The sequence below is a fragment of the Cygnus olor genome, chromosome 7 (assembly GCF_009769625.2).
Source record: "Cygnus olor isolate bCygOlo1 chromosome 7, bCygOlo1.pri.v2, whole genome shotgun sequence".
In the NCBI taxonomy this organism is placed as follows: Eukaryota; Metazoa; Chordata; class Aves; order Anseriformes; family Anatidae; genus Cygnus; species Cygnus olor.
The window spans coordinates 28234189-28250937 of NC_049175.1; the positions used below are offsets into that span (position 1 = coordinate 28234189).

Genomic DNA, 16749 nt, shown 5'->3' on the forward strand with positions numbered 1-16749 from the left:
TGCTTCAAGTCTTGTTATAATTCTGTGTTTCTCCTGCTTCTCAGATTTCTTTATCAGTTTGCCTCTATGTTTTTCTTTGCCTTTTTATTTTTTCTTACTTAACCTAACTTACAGAACTCTTATTTAACACTTTTTTTTTTTTTTTTTAAACATTTAGGGTCAGTTTCTCAGAGTTTAATGGGACTGCCACTGAGTGACACCAGAGGAGTGATTTGTCTTTAATATTTTCTTTAATGCCTCACTGCACTGCAGTCTTTTTCTTTTTTTTTTTTTTTCCCACTCCTTCTGTAGCAAAGCATGTAGACTGGGTGTGCAGCGTTATTTATGACCAGCCCATCATGGCCAGAAACCAGGCAGAAGATGAGACAACTACTACAGAGTTTGTCCGAGTTGCAGTGACATACCCCAACCCACGCTGAGAAACATGACATTACTGCAGCCTTCCCAGCACTGGTGGGATAATGTCCAGAAAAAAAGAGTATTACTGGAACAGGAAGAGCAATGGTTACTGTGTCAGAGCTAGCTGCCAACCTGAGAAAATTAAACTAATAAACGACACAAAGAGCCCATTTTGACTTCTTTCTCACCTTCCACTAAAACCCTCCCCCTCGCCCCACGCCACCAAGAGATGAAGACCTGTTGCTGAGATAACAAGACCCGAAAGGCTTACAAGGTGTTATACAGAATGGCGTGGCTGGGATCCAAAAAAGCACTTAGGCACCTCAGAAGCCATTTAGGCCAAATTCAAGCGATTCCAGAACGCTATTCCCCAACAACATCATTCTCCTAAAACACAGTTAACCCACGTTTTCTCAACAGGAGGTGCCTGCAGCTCAGCTCTGGCACACACTGAGTGGCACAGCAGCACTGATTACAGCCAAGTCCAGCTGCCGCAGACACTCTCCCTTTAAAGCATCCTGAAGAAGACAGGCCGGTGGGTCAGAGCCCTTGGCCCGGCCTGTGGGAGATCCAGATGCACTTCTCCTAGCCCACAGAGCTCAAACTCCCACGTAGAAACCAGCTTTGGGCTCTTGATGAACAACCTGAGGGTGCTGTGCCCACCACAGCAGCTTCGGGCACATGTACGGCAGAGCACACAGGGCTGCTTCAGTTTCCAAGGCAAAATAAAAAACAAGCATCAAGCCAAGCAGAGCAGTGTGCCTAGGTCTCAATCCAGATGTCCACAACACCCAGCCCCACTTGAGACGCCCTTGTGTATCCTGCCTGGCCTCCATGTCCCACTTGAGTCTCCTACAGGTCCCGCAGCCCAGCTGCAGATATCTTGGCCACCTCACAGTGCCTGTTAACACGCTACATGCCCAGTTTGGGCAAATGAATCAAACGCCTGGCAAGTTTAGGCACCTCCAAGAGAGCGAGCAGCCCAAGCATGGCTGTGGCCTCACGTGATGGGTTAAGTCATCAGTTCCGGTCTCGCATGACCTGCTTTATATGTCTCATGCCTTCATTAAATCAAGCCCCAACCCCTTATCCTGAGCAGCTCTAAGACAGCCCGTAAAGAAACGCCAAACAAAACACTTACCCACACAAAGGCTTCAAGGAAGTTCAGCTGGAAACCGGTGTTTTTTTCCGACAGTTGTGAATTCCAGGCAAAATGCTGCTGGAGAAGCTTCCAAAGAATATTACTTTGAATTTGCTGCCAAGGCTAAACAGCAACAGGAACAGGCATTCAAATGAACATGAAATATGACTGTTTATTTAAGCCACAATTCTGTGCACCCTGAGATTTGCTGTTGTGAATGTGTGTGCATGCACCGGACAGCAGAAATGTCCCAGGAATGCTTCTACAGCGGGGTGCCTGTGCTCACCCACACCCCAGGGAGTGCATGTACTGACAGCAGCAAGCACTACCTACCTCATCATGGCTGCAGGTGATTCCAAAAAAAAACTGATTCAGCGTTGGCGTAGTTACACAGACAGGTGATACACGAGGAATTTTAGAGCAGAAGACCATCTCTTCCGGTGGTCTTAACCTGCATTTCTGATTTTTATATGACTCCCTCTCCCACAGATGTGATTTCCTCTAATTTTCCCTGTTTCTGCTTTGATTTTGGGCAGTTACTGCAGAATGTCAGCTACCTGAGGACTGCACAGTTCTATTATCTGCTCCCGAGCCTGAAACACCGTGTGAGAAATGAGTGACCAACCACGTGCCATGAATAACTAACGATTCGAAAGACATTTATTCTATAAAAGCAAAACAATGCTGGCATCCATAAGGTATTTATGACTCGGGGCTACAAGTCTACACAGCACAGTCCACTGTAGACTTAGGATCCAGCACAAGTTTGCCTGTACCAACCCAGTGCTGCATTTCCACGATAGGATCCATTAACTCATAACAAGCACAGCACAAATGTAGCTACCGTGCCTCCAGACCCAGCAAGGATATCTCCACACTTGCAGTGTAAATGCACCCCTTCTCTCAGACTAAACTAAGTATGGGTGTGGTTGGAAACACCATCACCAATACATTGCTAGTTCTGGGCAAGTGCCGCCAGATTTCACTCCTCCTAGAGTCAGTGAACCCTCTCCACTGGTTCTCGTTACACTTTAAAGTCCTCCCATTTAGCTGAGGGGCTCTTCAGGTTCATTGTCTTCTCTAAAAACACGAAAATTGGATGTCACAATATCCCTTGCAGATTCAAACAGCAGAACCTCATTTTCTTCATGTAAGAACCAGACAGTAGATGTTCGCACGGCTTTCAATCACAAAGAGAGGAACAAAGCTAGAGAGACGAGCTGCCCTTGTAGGTGAAATTCACAATAAGGCCTTCATCTGCTCTTTGTCAAAATCTCTGCAGATGCTTAGATCGCTGAGATTATTCAATGGGCTTGGAAAGACTCAGGGAAACACAACAAACCTCGGTGTTATCCTTTGTAATTTAATGGCTTCTCTTTTTCTGTGTATTCAGTTACTGAGTGAAACCTAACCCTTCCCCAAGCCTTCACCTTTGATCAGAGCAGGTATCAAATGCTGTTTGGTTTAGGTACATTTTGTGCTTGTTTCTTATGCAAATGCAAACTGCTATAAACCAGCTGGCACCTTCGCCAAATTTGTTTCATGGACTTCAGTCTGTTTTCTACCTTTCACCTAAAAGGGGTATTATGTACGTGGAGATTGTTTTTCTGTGAGAAGATAACGAGAGATTTATTTTCTTTCAAAAATTATAAGATTAGATCCATCTTGGAGCAATTCCACTGAAACCTGTAGCATTACATCAAGGATTATTTAATTTCATTTTTTGATTAAAATTATCAGAACAAAGCTAATCTGCATTGAAAATGTTAGTATTGTGGTGCAGTTGGCTACTTACAGCATTTTTAGCAAGGTATTTACACTAAGCCTCATCAAGGTTAGCCAAATATCTTATGCTCCAAATCAGACATGCGTGGCCAGATCTGAGAGACCAAGTCCTACCCCAGAGCTGAGGCTGATATCTTGAGCATGAAGAATCAGTTTGGATAAAGCTATGAGGCCTTCCTCATGCACAACATCACAAGGAAAGACTTTCTCATGCAAGCCTTCCCCTTGTTTATGGGCTGTGTACACCTGCTAACAGAGTGGCTCATAATGTCTCACCAGTCCCCGGTTCCTAGTTTCAGATCAAATACACAGTAACACACACACACAAAACCAAGTGAATATTTACACAGCATGTACTCAGCCAGAGCTGGGATTTGGAAACCAAGTGTGGGCTTCAGTTCCTGCAGGAAGATTTGGGGTGAGGCTATAACACAGACACCTGCAGTCAAATTTTCCTGATTTTAGGATTTCTGATCAGGATAATTCCTAGTAAGATCAAACTAAATAATTTATGAGCTTCTGTTCTTGTTCAGTGGATTATTATTAATTCAATTAAAATAAAAACAAACCCTGGCTGAGGCTGTTTATCCATATGTGCATCTTTAAGTAATCTCATTTAAATCAGCATGTGATGGCTTGCAGGACCTGACTCACAGGAATAGTAGGAGCAGCCTATTTAACATGATGTCTTCTGTATTACAGTCCTTGTAAAGCTTCAGGTCTAGGTTCAAGTTTATTATCTGAAGCTAAGCACAGAACATTATAGGCTTTAAACCCTTTTTTTTTTAGGGCTTTGAATCAGTTTGCAAGAAGCAGAAGTGACCTTAATTACTTATAAACATTTTCATATCATGATAGATTCACCCTCACACCATCATTGCTGGGCGAGCATTAGCATCCCTTGTAATGTAAAGCATAGTTATAGACATGATCAACTACTGCCATCCAGCTTGCAACATTCCTTGTAGTCTGGATTTAGGGTAGTGAATGCTCTCCTGGTGGTGGGCCCATAAATCTCAGCCCTTTCCTACACAGAGCACCCACAAGAGAGATGAAAAGTCATTGTTCAGTACTTCAGGTTAAGATCAGAGCTGCTGTGGCCTTCTGTCCCACTCCCTCCTCCCTCAGAAACGCCGGACTAGTGATGACTGGAACAACTTTACTACTGCATGACCCCCCCGATCCAAAAATTGCTTGGGAGAAGGCAGACCCACATCAAACCCTGCCAGAGATGAGGTGGAAGGAGGCTCCCTCCGCTGGGAGAACTCCACACAAGGAGGCACCAAAGTCAGCTCTGAAGAGCCCGTAGGACTGGGTGCCCCGGGGCAAGGTCAGCAAGATCCTCTGTGTTTTGTGACTCCAGTCAGAGATCGGAGCACAAATAGCTAACGGCACCTGGATCTGGGTGGATACACGCTACCCAAAGCATCGGCCATGCCAGCATACATGGCAAGGCTGTTTTATGACCCAGGTTTTTTCTGCAGGCCTGTAAAATAGGAACAGCATACCGAAGTCCTTTTTCTGGGCCTGTCACTGTAAGCTAACACAAACAGGATGCAATAGGTCACATGAAAAATTTACCAGCTATGACTGTCATATGGCAAACATGACCAATGGTCATGTGGAGGGCAAACTGACAGGAGTTTTCTGTACAGTGGTGAATTTTACACTGTAAAATAATCTTTAATATATAATTGTAATAAATATATACTTCTACAGTGTAATATTTAAAGTATGTTGTAGAGTCCTATACAAATGTAGTATTATATATTATGCAGTATACTTGTAAGGTATAATAGTCTTAAGGAAGGTCCTACCTAAACTCAGTACTTCAGATTACATTCCTGTGAATTTCTAGAAAAAAATAAATAAATGAGATAACTCCAAAGGTGGTATACAATCTGATGAAATCACTTTTGTCCACTTTCCTCTTGCACGGCACAAAACATTGACCTTGTCAATAAGCCATTCAAGACAGGCATCTAATTCCTATAAACATTTTCTTTCACTGAATTCTAAAAGACAGCCATGGTTTTTCTCTTACAGAAATTCTACATTTTCCTAATTAATGTATTAAAAATCTGTCACTTATATGCCTTTAGCAGGTTTCTGCTCTGTTATTTTCAAGATCTGTACAAAAAACATCATAGAAAATCTTAAAAAAAAAAAATCAAGTAGCAGCAATACAGCCCCATCTAAGGAAAAGGAACTGCTTTTCTATAACTTTTTTGTCCTCCCACACTGGACAATACTGGCAGGCTGAGATTTAACCAGAGATGGGCTCCTTTTACAAGATTGCTTATATAAAGCGAAGATAAGGCCAGGTGGGTTCATTTGAAAGAGGACATCTTGGGAAGAGCCGACAACACAGCTACTGGAATAAGACCGCAATGAAAAGCTGAAATACTTAATTCCTTCCTGTCTCGTAGGTATTATACTTCATTTATTGTAGAATGCATAGCATTATAATTGGATGGAATTGTCACTGAAACGTAGTGTAAGAGCTTTTTATAAATATACATATTTAAAGAGGCTGAGTGAAAATGTTGAAATTGATTCCTTTTGTTGGAAATATTTAAACAGCAAGACTTTTTTTTTCTTTACCTAAATTATATTTGTTACATCTGGCACTCTGCTCAGTGATGTAGATATGAGGGCAGACACTGAAGAGTGTCTACAAAGGGAAAATACAAGAGCTCCAGTCCCAAGCCCACAGGCTGCTCTGTGCCAAAGTGTGCTTCTGCCTGCGGGAAACAGTTTGTAGGTCTGAGACCTGCAGTGGAACTGGAAATTACAGCTAAATATGATAATTCTGAAAACTCTAAGCTTAGCAGTAGAGGAGAAATTGCATCATTGACCAAAACTTATCTACATGAAGTTAATATTATATACATCAGGATAGCCATCAACACATAATAGTTTCAGCATTAAATTATTAGACACAGCATGTTTATTTTTGGCATCATATTTCTTCTAGTAATTCTTTTTTTTTTTTTTTTTAATCTCCCATTGTTTAAATTTCATTTAGTTATTCTAAAGCCTTGGGTTTAGAATCTACAAGAACAAAGAAATCCTGGAATAATTCAAAGCCAACACTAAACTGAAATAATAAAATTGTCACAGTAGTGACACAGTGACCATAATGGCATTGGAAACATATGTCCTGTTGATGAAATTAGGTTGGATGACAGAATACCAGCAATGTTATTAATTTCTCTCTGTTTAAAAGTAGCTAGTTTAACAGTTTCAGGTCTGCACCGAATATATTTTTTTCCTTTCCAGTTTTAAAGACAATTTCAGCTTTTATTCCCTGTGTCCTCAGATCATTGCAAGAAATGGTGCCTGGTACTATTTATCTGCTGGTCATCTTGGCTCAAGCTCTTGCAGGGCCCTGCACTCCGAATAAAGCAGGTAGAATAACTCAAGTCTCCTATGATCCTTCCTTGTATTTAAGCTGCCAAAAGGTTGTTTTCTATTTAAAACTGGTTTTCTTCAGAGAGTTAAACTGTTGGTTGCGGAGAGCTAATCCTTTTACATCTTTTAATGATTTGTTTCCAGTTAGCACAGTAAAACAAGGTCCTAGCCCCACAGAGAATTAGGTATATGCTTAACTCTGCAATAACCAGTGTAAGAAGGTTAGGTGCGAGCAGAATTCAGGCATAAGAAGACAAAGAAAACAGCAGAAATTAGAAATTGGCCACAATGGCCTAGGCTGGATGCTGCAGATCTTTGCTGCCCAAGATGGGCTTTAATCCTGCTGACTGCAATCAGATGACTCGTGCTGAATGAATGTGCTGGGCTGAACTTCTGAACGCCACTGCTATTTAAAATAAAAATAATCATCATAATTGAAGCTAAGGACCTAATTACATCCTGATTTCTGCCTTGAAACAAGAATGTTCTGGTGCCAGACAGACCTTCAATGCAGAATTCACTAAAATTAACAAACACGCTTTTGAAATGTGTTGGAATATGCCTCAATATAGAGTCTTTGATTTGTGTGCGTGGCATGTGTTTATAAAACAGACTGGTGTACAATACTGCCAGTAATGTCAAGGTATACTTACATATTTGGCCCTCTATCCATTTGTTTCAGTGTCCTCACTTACACAAGCAGTTTCTCTGAGCTGCAGGACTTTCCATAGCTGTGAAGCCACCAGCGATATAGATCTGACCACCAACACAAACAGAACTAGCCTGGATTTAATAAACAGAAAGGAGCAAGTTGTTAAGTTCCCTATTTGACTTTCCCTGTGCATTTCCTAAGCTTCTGCAGACAGAGAAAGGCTGAAAAATAATGCTTTTATCATAAAAATGAAAGTGTCCGAAGCTTTAAAATACACAGTTGAATAATTCTGGACAGAGGTTCTCCTTTTTTCCTTTTTTTTTTTTTTTTTAAAAGGTAGTAATTAGTAGTCTTTCTCAATTTTCAGTTCACTAATGGTTAGTCATTATTTGCCCTTTAAATTCACATAAAACCCTCAAATTCACACTGCCTGATCCTTTGATAAAAGGCCCAACTCTTCTGGTATCACAAAGCAATCAGTGTAAGTTATGATGTTGAATATTTGTGGTTGTTCCAGCAATAACCACATTAGGAAACAAGTTGTGGTGCCATTGTGCTATTAGCTACTGCTGTTAACAGAGCCAGGCTTTTCAGTTCATTTTTGTATCTTAGCTTTTATTGTGAAAATTGTAAAACTTCTGTTTGCATTGGCAGTGCAATGCTAGTGCAAAGAAACAGCAGAACATGCTGTGGCCTAGATCAAACACCACTACAAAAAGATGCAAATTACTGAAGACTAACAAACTTCACCGATATTATTTCTACAATGTCAGTGGCGTTACACCAACAGAAGCCAGCTCTGCAGCATAACTTAACATGACAGATTTCAGTGCAGCAATTCTTTGCCTCGCGTTTCTCAGCAGTCTCTCTGCTTCCTAATCAGCTATTCCAGAAAGATAAATATACATGAATTTCTGCGTTGATTAGAAGGCAAAGGCAAAACTCCTTCAGGGAGGACTGAATTTAACAACCCTGAGGTCAGTTCTGTGTAGCGCATGCAGTCCCGGTTCCCTTGCTCCTCACAACAGGGGACTTTCCAGCACTCGTTCCTTCCCACAGGAATTTAATCCCCATGGAAAGCAGATGTGCAGACCTGCTTCTTTGAAAGGAAAACACCCCTGAATGTCACTCCAGCTATACTGTTTTCCTTTCAGATGTAATTCTGGTATACTGCTACCCTAGAACCATCATTACAAAAATTCCAGAGTGTCCTTACGGATGGGAGGTTAATCAGCTGGCACTTGGAGGCATTTGCTACAATGGGATCCATGATTCAGGATATTACCAATTCACAATCCCAGACCTGTCACCGAAAAATAAATCGTACTGTGGGACACAGTCAGAGGTAAGAATATCAAGGTCTAAAAGAGGTAAGACTATCATTTCTAAAAGGCAGCAACAGAGCACAGCCCGAGCTGGACTCAGAAAGCAGCTGTACTCACTTGAAAGAGCCCGTTTGCTTCAGCTTGGAGTGGGCTTTAAGTACTGAAAGGGAGAGAAACTTCAGTATCAAGGCTCATTTAGATTTGGAAGAAGGAAGAATTAAATAGTCATGCTTTGCATCTGCAGGCAAAATACTCACAGGCTTAGTGATAATAATCTGTGTGCTAGTCACCCATCTGCATGTGTCTTTACTAAACTGAACATATACATGTAGTAAGGTGTATATATATATATAAGAAGCACAGCATAGAAAGAGCTTAAAAAAAAAAAAAACACGTTTCCTTAGGGATAGTGTTTTGTCACCAGATTGAATCTTTACATTTCAACCTACCAAGTTGATCCTAATGCCTCTAATGCTCACTATTAGTTACATTTCTGTCTTACCATATACAGTTTAAGAACCCCGTTTATCACTTCTACAACTCCATTGTCTCCAATGACACCTCAGTGATTGTGAAGAGCCAGCCTGTGAATTACTCGTTCACCTGCACGTACAATGCCAACTACCTGGTGAACCAGGCTGCCTTTGACCAAAGGTAAGTCCTGGTCTGGGTGTGAGCATCACCCCTTTTTCAACACCATGCTTCACTCACGCAGAGCTGTGTTTGTTATATCCCTAGGGTGGCCACCGTCCACGTGAAGAATGGGAGCTCTGGCTCATTTGAAAGTCAGCTATCCCTCAACTTCTACTCTGTAAGTGCTCTTTGCCACCCAGCTTTTTACCTTCACCTTCCACAAATTTCAGCCTAAGAGCTGGAAAAAAGGGCTGCTGCTCCTCACTTTTGTGTGTCATGGAGTACATTATTAGCCTGTAACAGATAATTACAGCAGGGTTTGTACAGGTCCTTGTTTCTACTGATTAACGGGCATATAACTTAAACTGAACAGAGCAGACACATGCCAACTGTTCTTTTAATCCCTCCACATGAGGCAGCTTCTTCTGCTGAGAAGTACATTTCTTACATGCTGACAGGTTTTATACAAAAAAATAAAAATTTGTTTGTAGTCCCACTCAAAGAGCAGCATGCACCTGCAGGCACCACTGCTATGACATTGTCTCTGTAGATACAGAAAAGCTCCATGCATCTCTCTTGCAGTTTGCATCCTCTCATCTGACAGACATTTCATGTTCCCCCAAGATCTTTAGGTCATGCTGGAATTTTGTTCCCAGCATTTGTATCTGGATATCAAGCTGATCTTTAGAAACAGCCATCTCCTCCCCACAGCTCTGTTGTGCTGCTGGAGCAGCCAGCTCATGATCCTTCAGTCTTTTTTCCACCAAAGCACACTCAAAAGCACCAAAGCAGCCTCTCTATTTTAGCACAGCTAGAAAAAGCACAGCTAGAAACATAGTGAGTTAAATTGATAGGTCAGGTAGAGGGAGTATTGAGCACAAGGGGGATTGATGTTTCTCCCCTGACACGCTGTATTTAGGACACCAATTGATAGGGCATTAAACATTTTGGCAGCCCTTAGACGCTACATGAAAGCCCATGTGCTCTTGTTTTCTGACATACGGCATGCTGGTAGTATATAGTGGCAAGGTCCCAGGAGGTGCCCCAATGTTCCTGTGAACTCCTGACAGAATGACTGCAAAAAATATTCGATAGGCAGTGAGCAGTGGATCTCTGGTAGGTTTTTGTTGTTATTGTTTGCTTGCTTGCTGTTGTTGTTGCCAAATGATGGTTTTGTTCTAATGTCCATAGGGCTCCCAGGAGTCAAGGAGGGAGCAGCTGAACTGTGCATAGTACATTTTACCATTGAGAACATGAGCAGAACAAGCTCTGAAAGCCAATAGAGCACTGTTTTGTTATTTTGTTCATATTTTGCTGGGGAGAAAATGTTAATTTCAATGAAATGGTCTTTTTCTTTCGTGCACTATTCCAGGATCAACTCATTTTAATACAAGGACCAAGATGAGTTTTGTGACAGTACTTCTGTAATGACTCCTGTGCCAGCAGCTCAAATTGCAGGCTGAGTAACGCCTTGTTTTAAATACAACCTTGAAATTATTAAAAACTGTTTTAGGATTACAATACTCCTACTACTAAACACACATTTTGGAGCTTGCAGGCGATAAGAACCCAGACTTCTGGGTCTGTCCGTCCAGAGCTGTCTGAAGCTACCACATGCCTTCGTTTCGCATGGTACTGGTAGCGTCTGATGTCTTTTTCTTTTTCTCTTCCAAAGAATGCCAAGTTTTCAAGCATAAAAGAAGCCCCTTTTGTCGTTGAAACATCAGAAATTGGTTCTGACATATTTGCTGGAGTGGAAGCTAAGGGCTTAAGTGACAGGTAGGTAAGAAAGGAGAAACAATAAGTTGGCAATCAGGATGCTATGTGCTCATCTGATGCTTGTGCCTCCCCAGGTTCAAAGTAGTTCTCAACAACTGCTGGGCAACTCCCTCCTCGGAATATTTCTATCAGATCCACTGGCCTCTCATCACCAAGGGGTAGGTGCCGGTGGGGCCCGGGGAGCAGCTCTGCCTAGTCCTGCCCCAGGGACAACAGAAACGTGGGAGGCCATGAGAGGGCAACCTCTGGTGCTCGAGGCAGCAAGGGAAGGGTCGGTAGCTGTAACTGGCACTGTGGGGAGCAGCCCCTTCCAGCCATAGCCTTGTCCCCACTCTCTGCCGCCTTCCTCTGCCCACCAGCAGGCACCATGGTGAGTTCTCAGGCTGCTGGCACAGCCCCGTTTGCTCACTGGGGCCTGCTGCCCTCTGTGGCTGCCACGGGCCTGAGCCTGCAGCAGGCCCTGGGCCACCTGCAGTCACAAGAGGCTGGAAAGAAAGCAGGAGTGGAGACAATGCCTTGAGTGCTGGTTAAAAGGAGATGACTTGAGAATAGCTGGAAGGCTTTGCTAACCCTACAATGCTTGTTAATCAGCCAGAGGCCAAAAGGTCTTGATTTCTGCAGGCCCAAACAGTCACCTCACAGTCCTATTGCTCCCCAAGCATCTAAAAGCTGGGCAAACGCCTCCATCAGACCATCACCTCAGGATGTGATTATTCACAGGTCAGGGTCTGACACTGCTTCTTCACACACAACACAGGTGTGCCACAGACAACTCCATTCTTGTGCATGAGAATGGGAAAACAAGCCGGGCGACCTTCCAGTTTAATGCCTTCCGCTTCCGAAACATCCCCAAGCTGTCCAAGGTCTGGCTGCACTGTGAAACGCACGTCTGCGACAGTGAGAAGTTCTCCTGCCCGGTGGTAAGGCCTCCCTCTAAGATAAAATTTGCTAAATTTGGACAGAGGATGTTGAGAAGCTCCTGGGGTGGGGAGCCGGCAGCAGAGCTTGCATTAGATGGAGCCACCGCGAGGCATGAACCTGAGTGGTAGGCTGTGCACCCTGATCCCTGTCATGCCACGGGCACTGCATGCCACGTTGGGCAATCTGTTTAAACGTGTTGGGAAATAGCGTAGACATTTAAAACTTGTTTTTTGTCGATACGCCAGACGACACTCCTGTTTGACAATTAGCTACAGCTAAACAAAAGCATGAGAAAAAAAGGGAGAAAGTAGAGCACTTCCCATTTTACCAACTATCTCAGTGCTGAGGCTCAAAGCTCACCTCATCTCAAATAAAACCTCCCAGTCCTCCTTCCTGTGGAAAGTCCCCTCTGCTATCCTGCAGCTCTGCAGTAAGCTCTGCTCAAAGCTGTGCTATTCTGCAGGAAATGTGCAAATTGTTACTGAAGCAGGAACTGAGATCGCAGAGAGGTTTCTGTGGCCTTAGGTGGGAATGGGAGGAGAGATGCTGTGCAATTATTTAGCATGGGGAGGGAGGTGTGCACCGATTGCACCAACTGATGCAAGGGTGAGGGTTATTAAAGGGTCTTTCTTTAAAGACTTTTTCACTTCCTTCAGTAAGTCGGGGCTTCACTGCTCTTTCTCTCACTAAATGAATATGTCTTTGCTATAAAGTGAAGCTGAATTTTATTTAACCTGAAATGAAAGCCCAAAATACTCTTTTGCCCATATCCTGTCATTTCAGCAACAATTAATTCTTGCTGAAGAAGAGAAAACATCACTCCTGGTCAAGCCAACTTTTCTTTTTAAACCCCTTCTCAGTCCAGGAGCCACTGTAAGAGGACAGTTTACTACCCAGCCTCAGCAGTAAGCAGGGGGGACTGATTTATGCAAAAGCTACAGACCTGATAGAAATGCATTGTTAGAAATTCCAAATTTCAAAGGCAAAAGAAAAATGTTTTAGCTTATGTTTTGTTGTTTGCTTTTAAAGATTTTTTCAACTCTTTATCCAGCCGCAGACCAGGATTTAAAAAAAAAAAAAAAAAGTATTCTATATCTGATTTTCTGACATTACTTTCAAACATCTACATCACCCTTACAGGCACAGGGTGGAATTCTCTCCCTGCCCTCCAGGATAGGATAATTGCTCCATCAGGCAACCTCCACGGAGTCCACAGCCAACCCAAAAATGCAGCTGGTGGTCTACTGCGATTAAGGCTGAACCAAGCAAGGCATAACCAGAATTATCACACACCAGTTTTGTACAAAATGCTCACAGCTGGGGACTTGCAAAGGTCAGGGAATGGACAAGGACTTTTAAGCTAGAGAGCAATGCCTCCAATACAGACCTTGTCAGCTGTGACAGGAGTCATTAGAGCTGGGTATGAGATGATCTGTTTGGAAGGGTTTTGGTGCTTCACGCTCATAGCCACTGGGCAATAATTACGCTTAGCAATAAACAACAACAGAAGTCTTCATAGAGATCATGGGTTAAATAGATGGAGCTCAGCTACCCCATTCCTTCTTGACAGGGGGGTTTGTTTGTGGCAGCATGGAAAGGGCAGCCGAGGAGGAGGTATGATCAGCAAGTGGATGCTCATCTGCACTCCGCCACCTCACAGCTGAAAAGGGCACTTAGACTGACAGCCACCGTAAAAGCTGTGGCACACTAAAATCCTTGTGAAATATGCAGTAAAAGCTCTTGAACCTCTCCTGCACTAAAATGTCCCAATTACAGAAAAAAAACAGTCCCTAGAAAATGTGCAGAAGAATTGACACAGATTTTACTTACTTAGTTGGAAATATGAGAACTGGCTTTGGATATATATTTGGATATATTAATTTTGTATAATTCAACCATTATACACAGTTTTCTCTCTGATCTCTTGAGACATGTGACAAACGAAAACAGCGCATGGAACAAACTGGAGGTGTTTTGGTGGCTGAGATCTCTGTCCGCAGTAAGTGGCCGGGTTTCTGGTGTGTTTCTTCCTTTGGGAAGCAATGAACTGGGGAGCAGCTGGTGGCTTGCAGAGCAGGAGCAAGCACAGGGAGCAGAACTGCTCCCCAGTGAGAGCAGGAATCTTGAACAGAGCTTGGTCTCTTCCAGGTTCATAGCTCTGACAGAATAGCTCAGTGAAACTCTCCCCATTCACAAAGTGAGTAACTGCACCCATTTGGCATTAAAGATAAATGCCCAAACCACTTACGCACCAAGTTAGCAATGTAAACCCTGTTCACCCACGTTTGACCTCAGCAACAGCCTGGGCAAGCTCTGATGAATTGCACGTGAGTGGGAAAGAGGCCAGGCTTAGGAGCAGCAGGAAAGCTGCACCGAAGTTTTCTTTGCACAGCTAGTTGGTTCTTCAGCATAACCATAAATCTAGCTGATTAACCCCGCGTGCCTGTTGCTCCTCCTACACAAATTGAACAGACATCAATTTTTCCCCTTACAAAGCAAAACCTTTTTCCTCTTAACTGCTGCCTCCTGGAGACACCAGGAATTTCTCCCTGAGCTAGTTTAATTCTGCAATCCAGCACATCTTTTGAAACAACTCCTTGGAACAAAGTATACCTTAATCAATGCTTTCACTAAAGCTCTTTATACTAGTTTATCAACTGCATCCACACCATCCTGAAAGCCAATTTAAAATTAAAATATATGTAGAGCAGCATTATTGCCATTCCGTATGTTAAACCAGTGAAACTCCATTAATTTAAAAAAAATAAAAGAATTGAGAATCCTTTTACAACTTCAGAGAGTAAAGCCAAGAGTAAGAAATACCCAGAATTTCAAAATGTTGCAAAAGTTATCTGTTCTGGTTTTACGAAGCACACTGGTGCACTTTGCCCTATTTTAAACATGCCATTCAAGTGTTATCTTTTTCTTTTATTTTACACAGGCAAAGGTTTATCCAGATTTTACACACTCTCAGGTAAACAGCAAAAAACAACAATGATTATATCAATCCCAAATAGAAATCCTGAGTGGCTCTGTCAACATAAGACCCAAAGCTTGAAGAAAGACCTGGTAATTTTTGTAAATCTGATAGAAAATATTTTAAAATCTTATATCTCAATGTTAGACATTTTGTTTTCCTCTCCTAGACACATCCTTCACCTTGGACAATGAAATCATACCAATAACTTCCAATACTGAACATTAATTTATCTTAATTTTACACACGCTTCCCAAAAAGGAACAAACACATTTCAGTGTGTTAACAGAGGTGTTTGGAAAGCACTTCTATCTGGGAGGGTTTGAAAAGTCTATTCAAAGCCTTTTTCCTAAAATCTGATATGGTGACAGACCCATGTTAAGGCACGTAGTTATAATGGTAGGGACGGGCATAAAACAGGAAAGGTAAATAACAGTAAAATACTCACATTTAGTCTTCATTTCTCTTGCAGATATCATCTTCCATCTCCTCTTCACGACTGGATTTTGCGCCGTTTTATTATAAAATGAAGCTTAGCTGTGTTTCTTAACTTTTCCCCATCCTCTTTGGACCTGGACTTCTTTACTGAAGATGTCTATTTTACAGAGAAGAAATGAAAGTCACAAAAAATCCTTGTGCACCATTTCACCAGATAAATAAACCATTCCATTAGCTTTGTGCCTCTAGTATCGGAGAACCCCAAAGCTGATTCACCTCTCTGAGATCTCTGCAGGTGTTTTAACTAATGAAAACCCAATAATTATGTATTTAACTCATGCCTCCTTTTAAAGAGCAGTGATGCCAACTCCATTTATTTCTATACAGAACATAGTGATATTGAAACTCAGCACTTTCCAATGCCAAATTTCCCTTCAGGTTCCCCCTTCTCTGTCAGCTTCAATGTGGCATCAAGCTCCCCTCTGGGTCTGCTCTTGCAAGGCCCTGAACACCTCAGCTTGATCTGTGGAACCTTCCAACATGACAAAAACTAACCTAACAGTTCGAGGATGGGAGAAAAGGGTGCCTTGTACGTAACAATAGTTAGAAGGTTGTTGGAATTACCTGACGTTTCTTTCCTGTTTCGCAGCAGTGTCTGTATGGACTGGCTGGGGAAAGCAGAGCCCAGCACGTGCTGCAGTAGGCACAACACCATTGGGACTATGGTGTCTTGCTGACTGGACAGGCTTAGTGCTGAAGAGCTGCATGGTATGGATGCAAACTGAGCACATTCGAGGCTGGAATACAAGGTAGTGAGCTTTAGGATACATCCCTGGAGATACAGCTAGTATCAGGTATGGCAGAGTCCAGGTGTTAGTTCTGTATCTGAAGTAATGAAAGCTATTAAATGCCATAAAGAACAAATCACCATAAAGGGAAACCATGATTTCTAAAGAGCAACAAGTATCAGGACATAAAACAATTATTCAGCAAGTCATGGTAGGTGCCTTACTTTCAGTAACTACTAAAACAACATTCATCAAAATTTCTGAAAATGTCAGGTAAGAAACATTTCTAGATTTTTTCCATGAAACTTTTGGTACCCTAAAGGTGACAGAGAGAAGAATGACTACAGCTCTTACACCTTGTTGTTTTTTTTTTGGTCCCCATTAACAAACTCAGTGGGTGTACATGTGTCTGTACACACTGCAGCATAAGCACATTATAGAAATAGGCATCTAGGCACTGCTCAGCTGCATCCCACAGTTTTTTTCTAGCCAGTTTC

At 42.4% G+C, this 16749-nt stretch overlaps 1 protein-coding gene and 1 long non-coding RNA gene across 4 annotated transcripts; one reads left to right on the forward strand and one right to left on the reverse strand.

The window, feature by feature from the left end:
* Positions 1 to 5296: 5296 nt before the first annotated feature.
* Positions 5297 to 15807, forward strand: TECTB (tectorin beta). Its single transcript, XM_040564124.1, has 11 exons — positions 5297 to 5750; positions 6648 to 6736; positions 8546 to 8736; positions 9228 to 9370; positions 9455 to 9527; positions 11025 to 11128; positions 11203 to 11286; positions 11886 to 12048; positions 13979 to 14048; positions 14991 to 15023; positions 15499 to 15807. Exons 2-11 carry the CDS (start codon positions 6661 to 6663, stop codon positions 15549 to 15551), a joined length of 990 nt encoding a protein of 329 aa, XP_040420058.1. The 5' UTR covers positions 5297 to 5750; positions 6648 to 6660; the 3' UTR covers positions 15552 to 15807.
* On the reverse strand, positions 6313 to 16431 carry LOC121073321. 3 transcript variants are annotated; one of them, XR_005821615.1, is made up of 3 exons: positions 16089 to 16431; positions 15475 to 15621; positions 6313 to 7522 (listed from the first exon to the last, which is right to left on the reverse strand). It is a non-coding gene; the product is annotated as an uncharacterized LOC121073321 (long non-coding RNA). The 3 variants fall into 3 exon arrangements; XR_005821617.1 differs by lacking the exon at positions 6313 to 7522 and adding an exon at positions 8843 to 8876; XR_005821616.1 differs by lacking the exon at positions 6313 to 7522 and adding an exon at positions 13158 to 14504.
* Between the last annotated feature and the right edge of the window lie 318 nt (positions 16432 to 16749).

What these genes read in the sequence shown, in the direction of transcription:
- TECTB (XM_040564124.1), top strand. Translation starts at nt 6,661, where the DNA reads ATGGTGCCTGGTACTATTTATCTGCTGGTCATCTTGGCTCAAGCTCTT. An exon ending in CTGCACTCCGAATAAAGCAG is followed by an intron (nt 6,737 to 8,545) that starts GTAGAATAACTC and finishes TTTTCCTTTCAG; the next exon opens with ATGTAATTCTGGTATACTGC. An exon ending in TGGCCTCTCATCACCAAGGG is followed by an intron (nt 11,287 to 11,885) that starts GTAGGTGCCGGT and finishes CACACAACACAG; the next exon opens with GTGTGCCACAGACAACTCCA.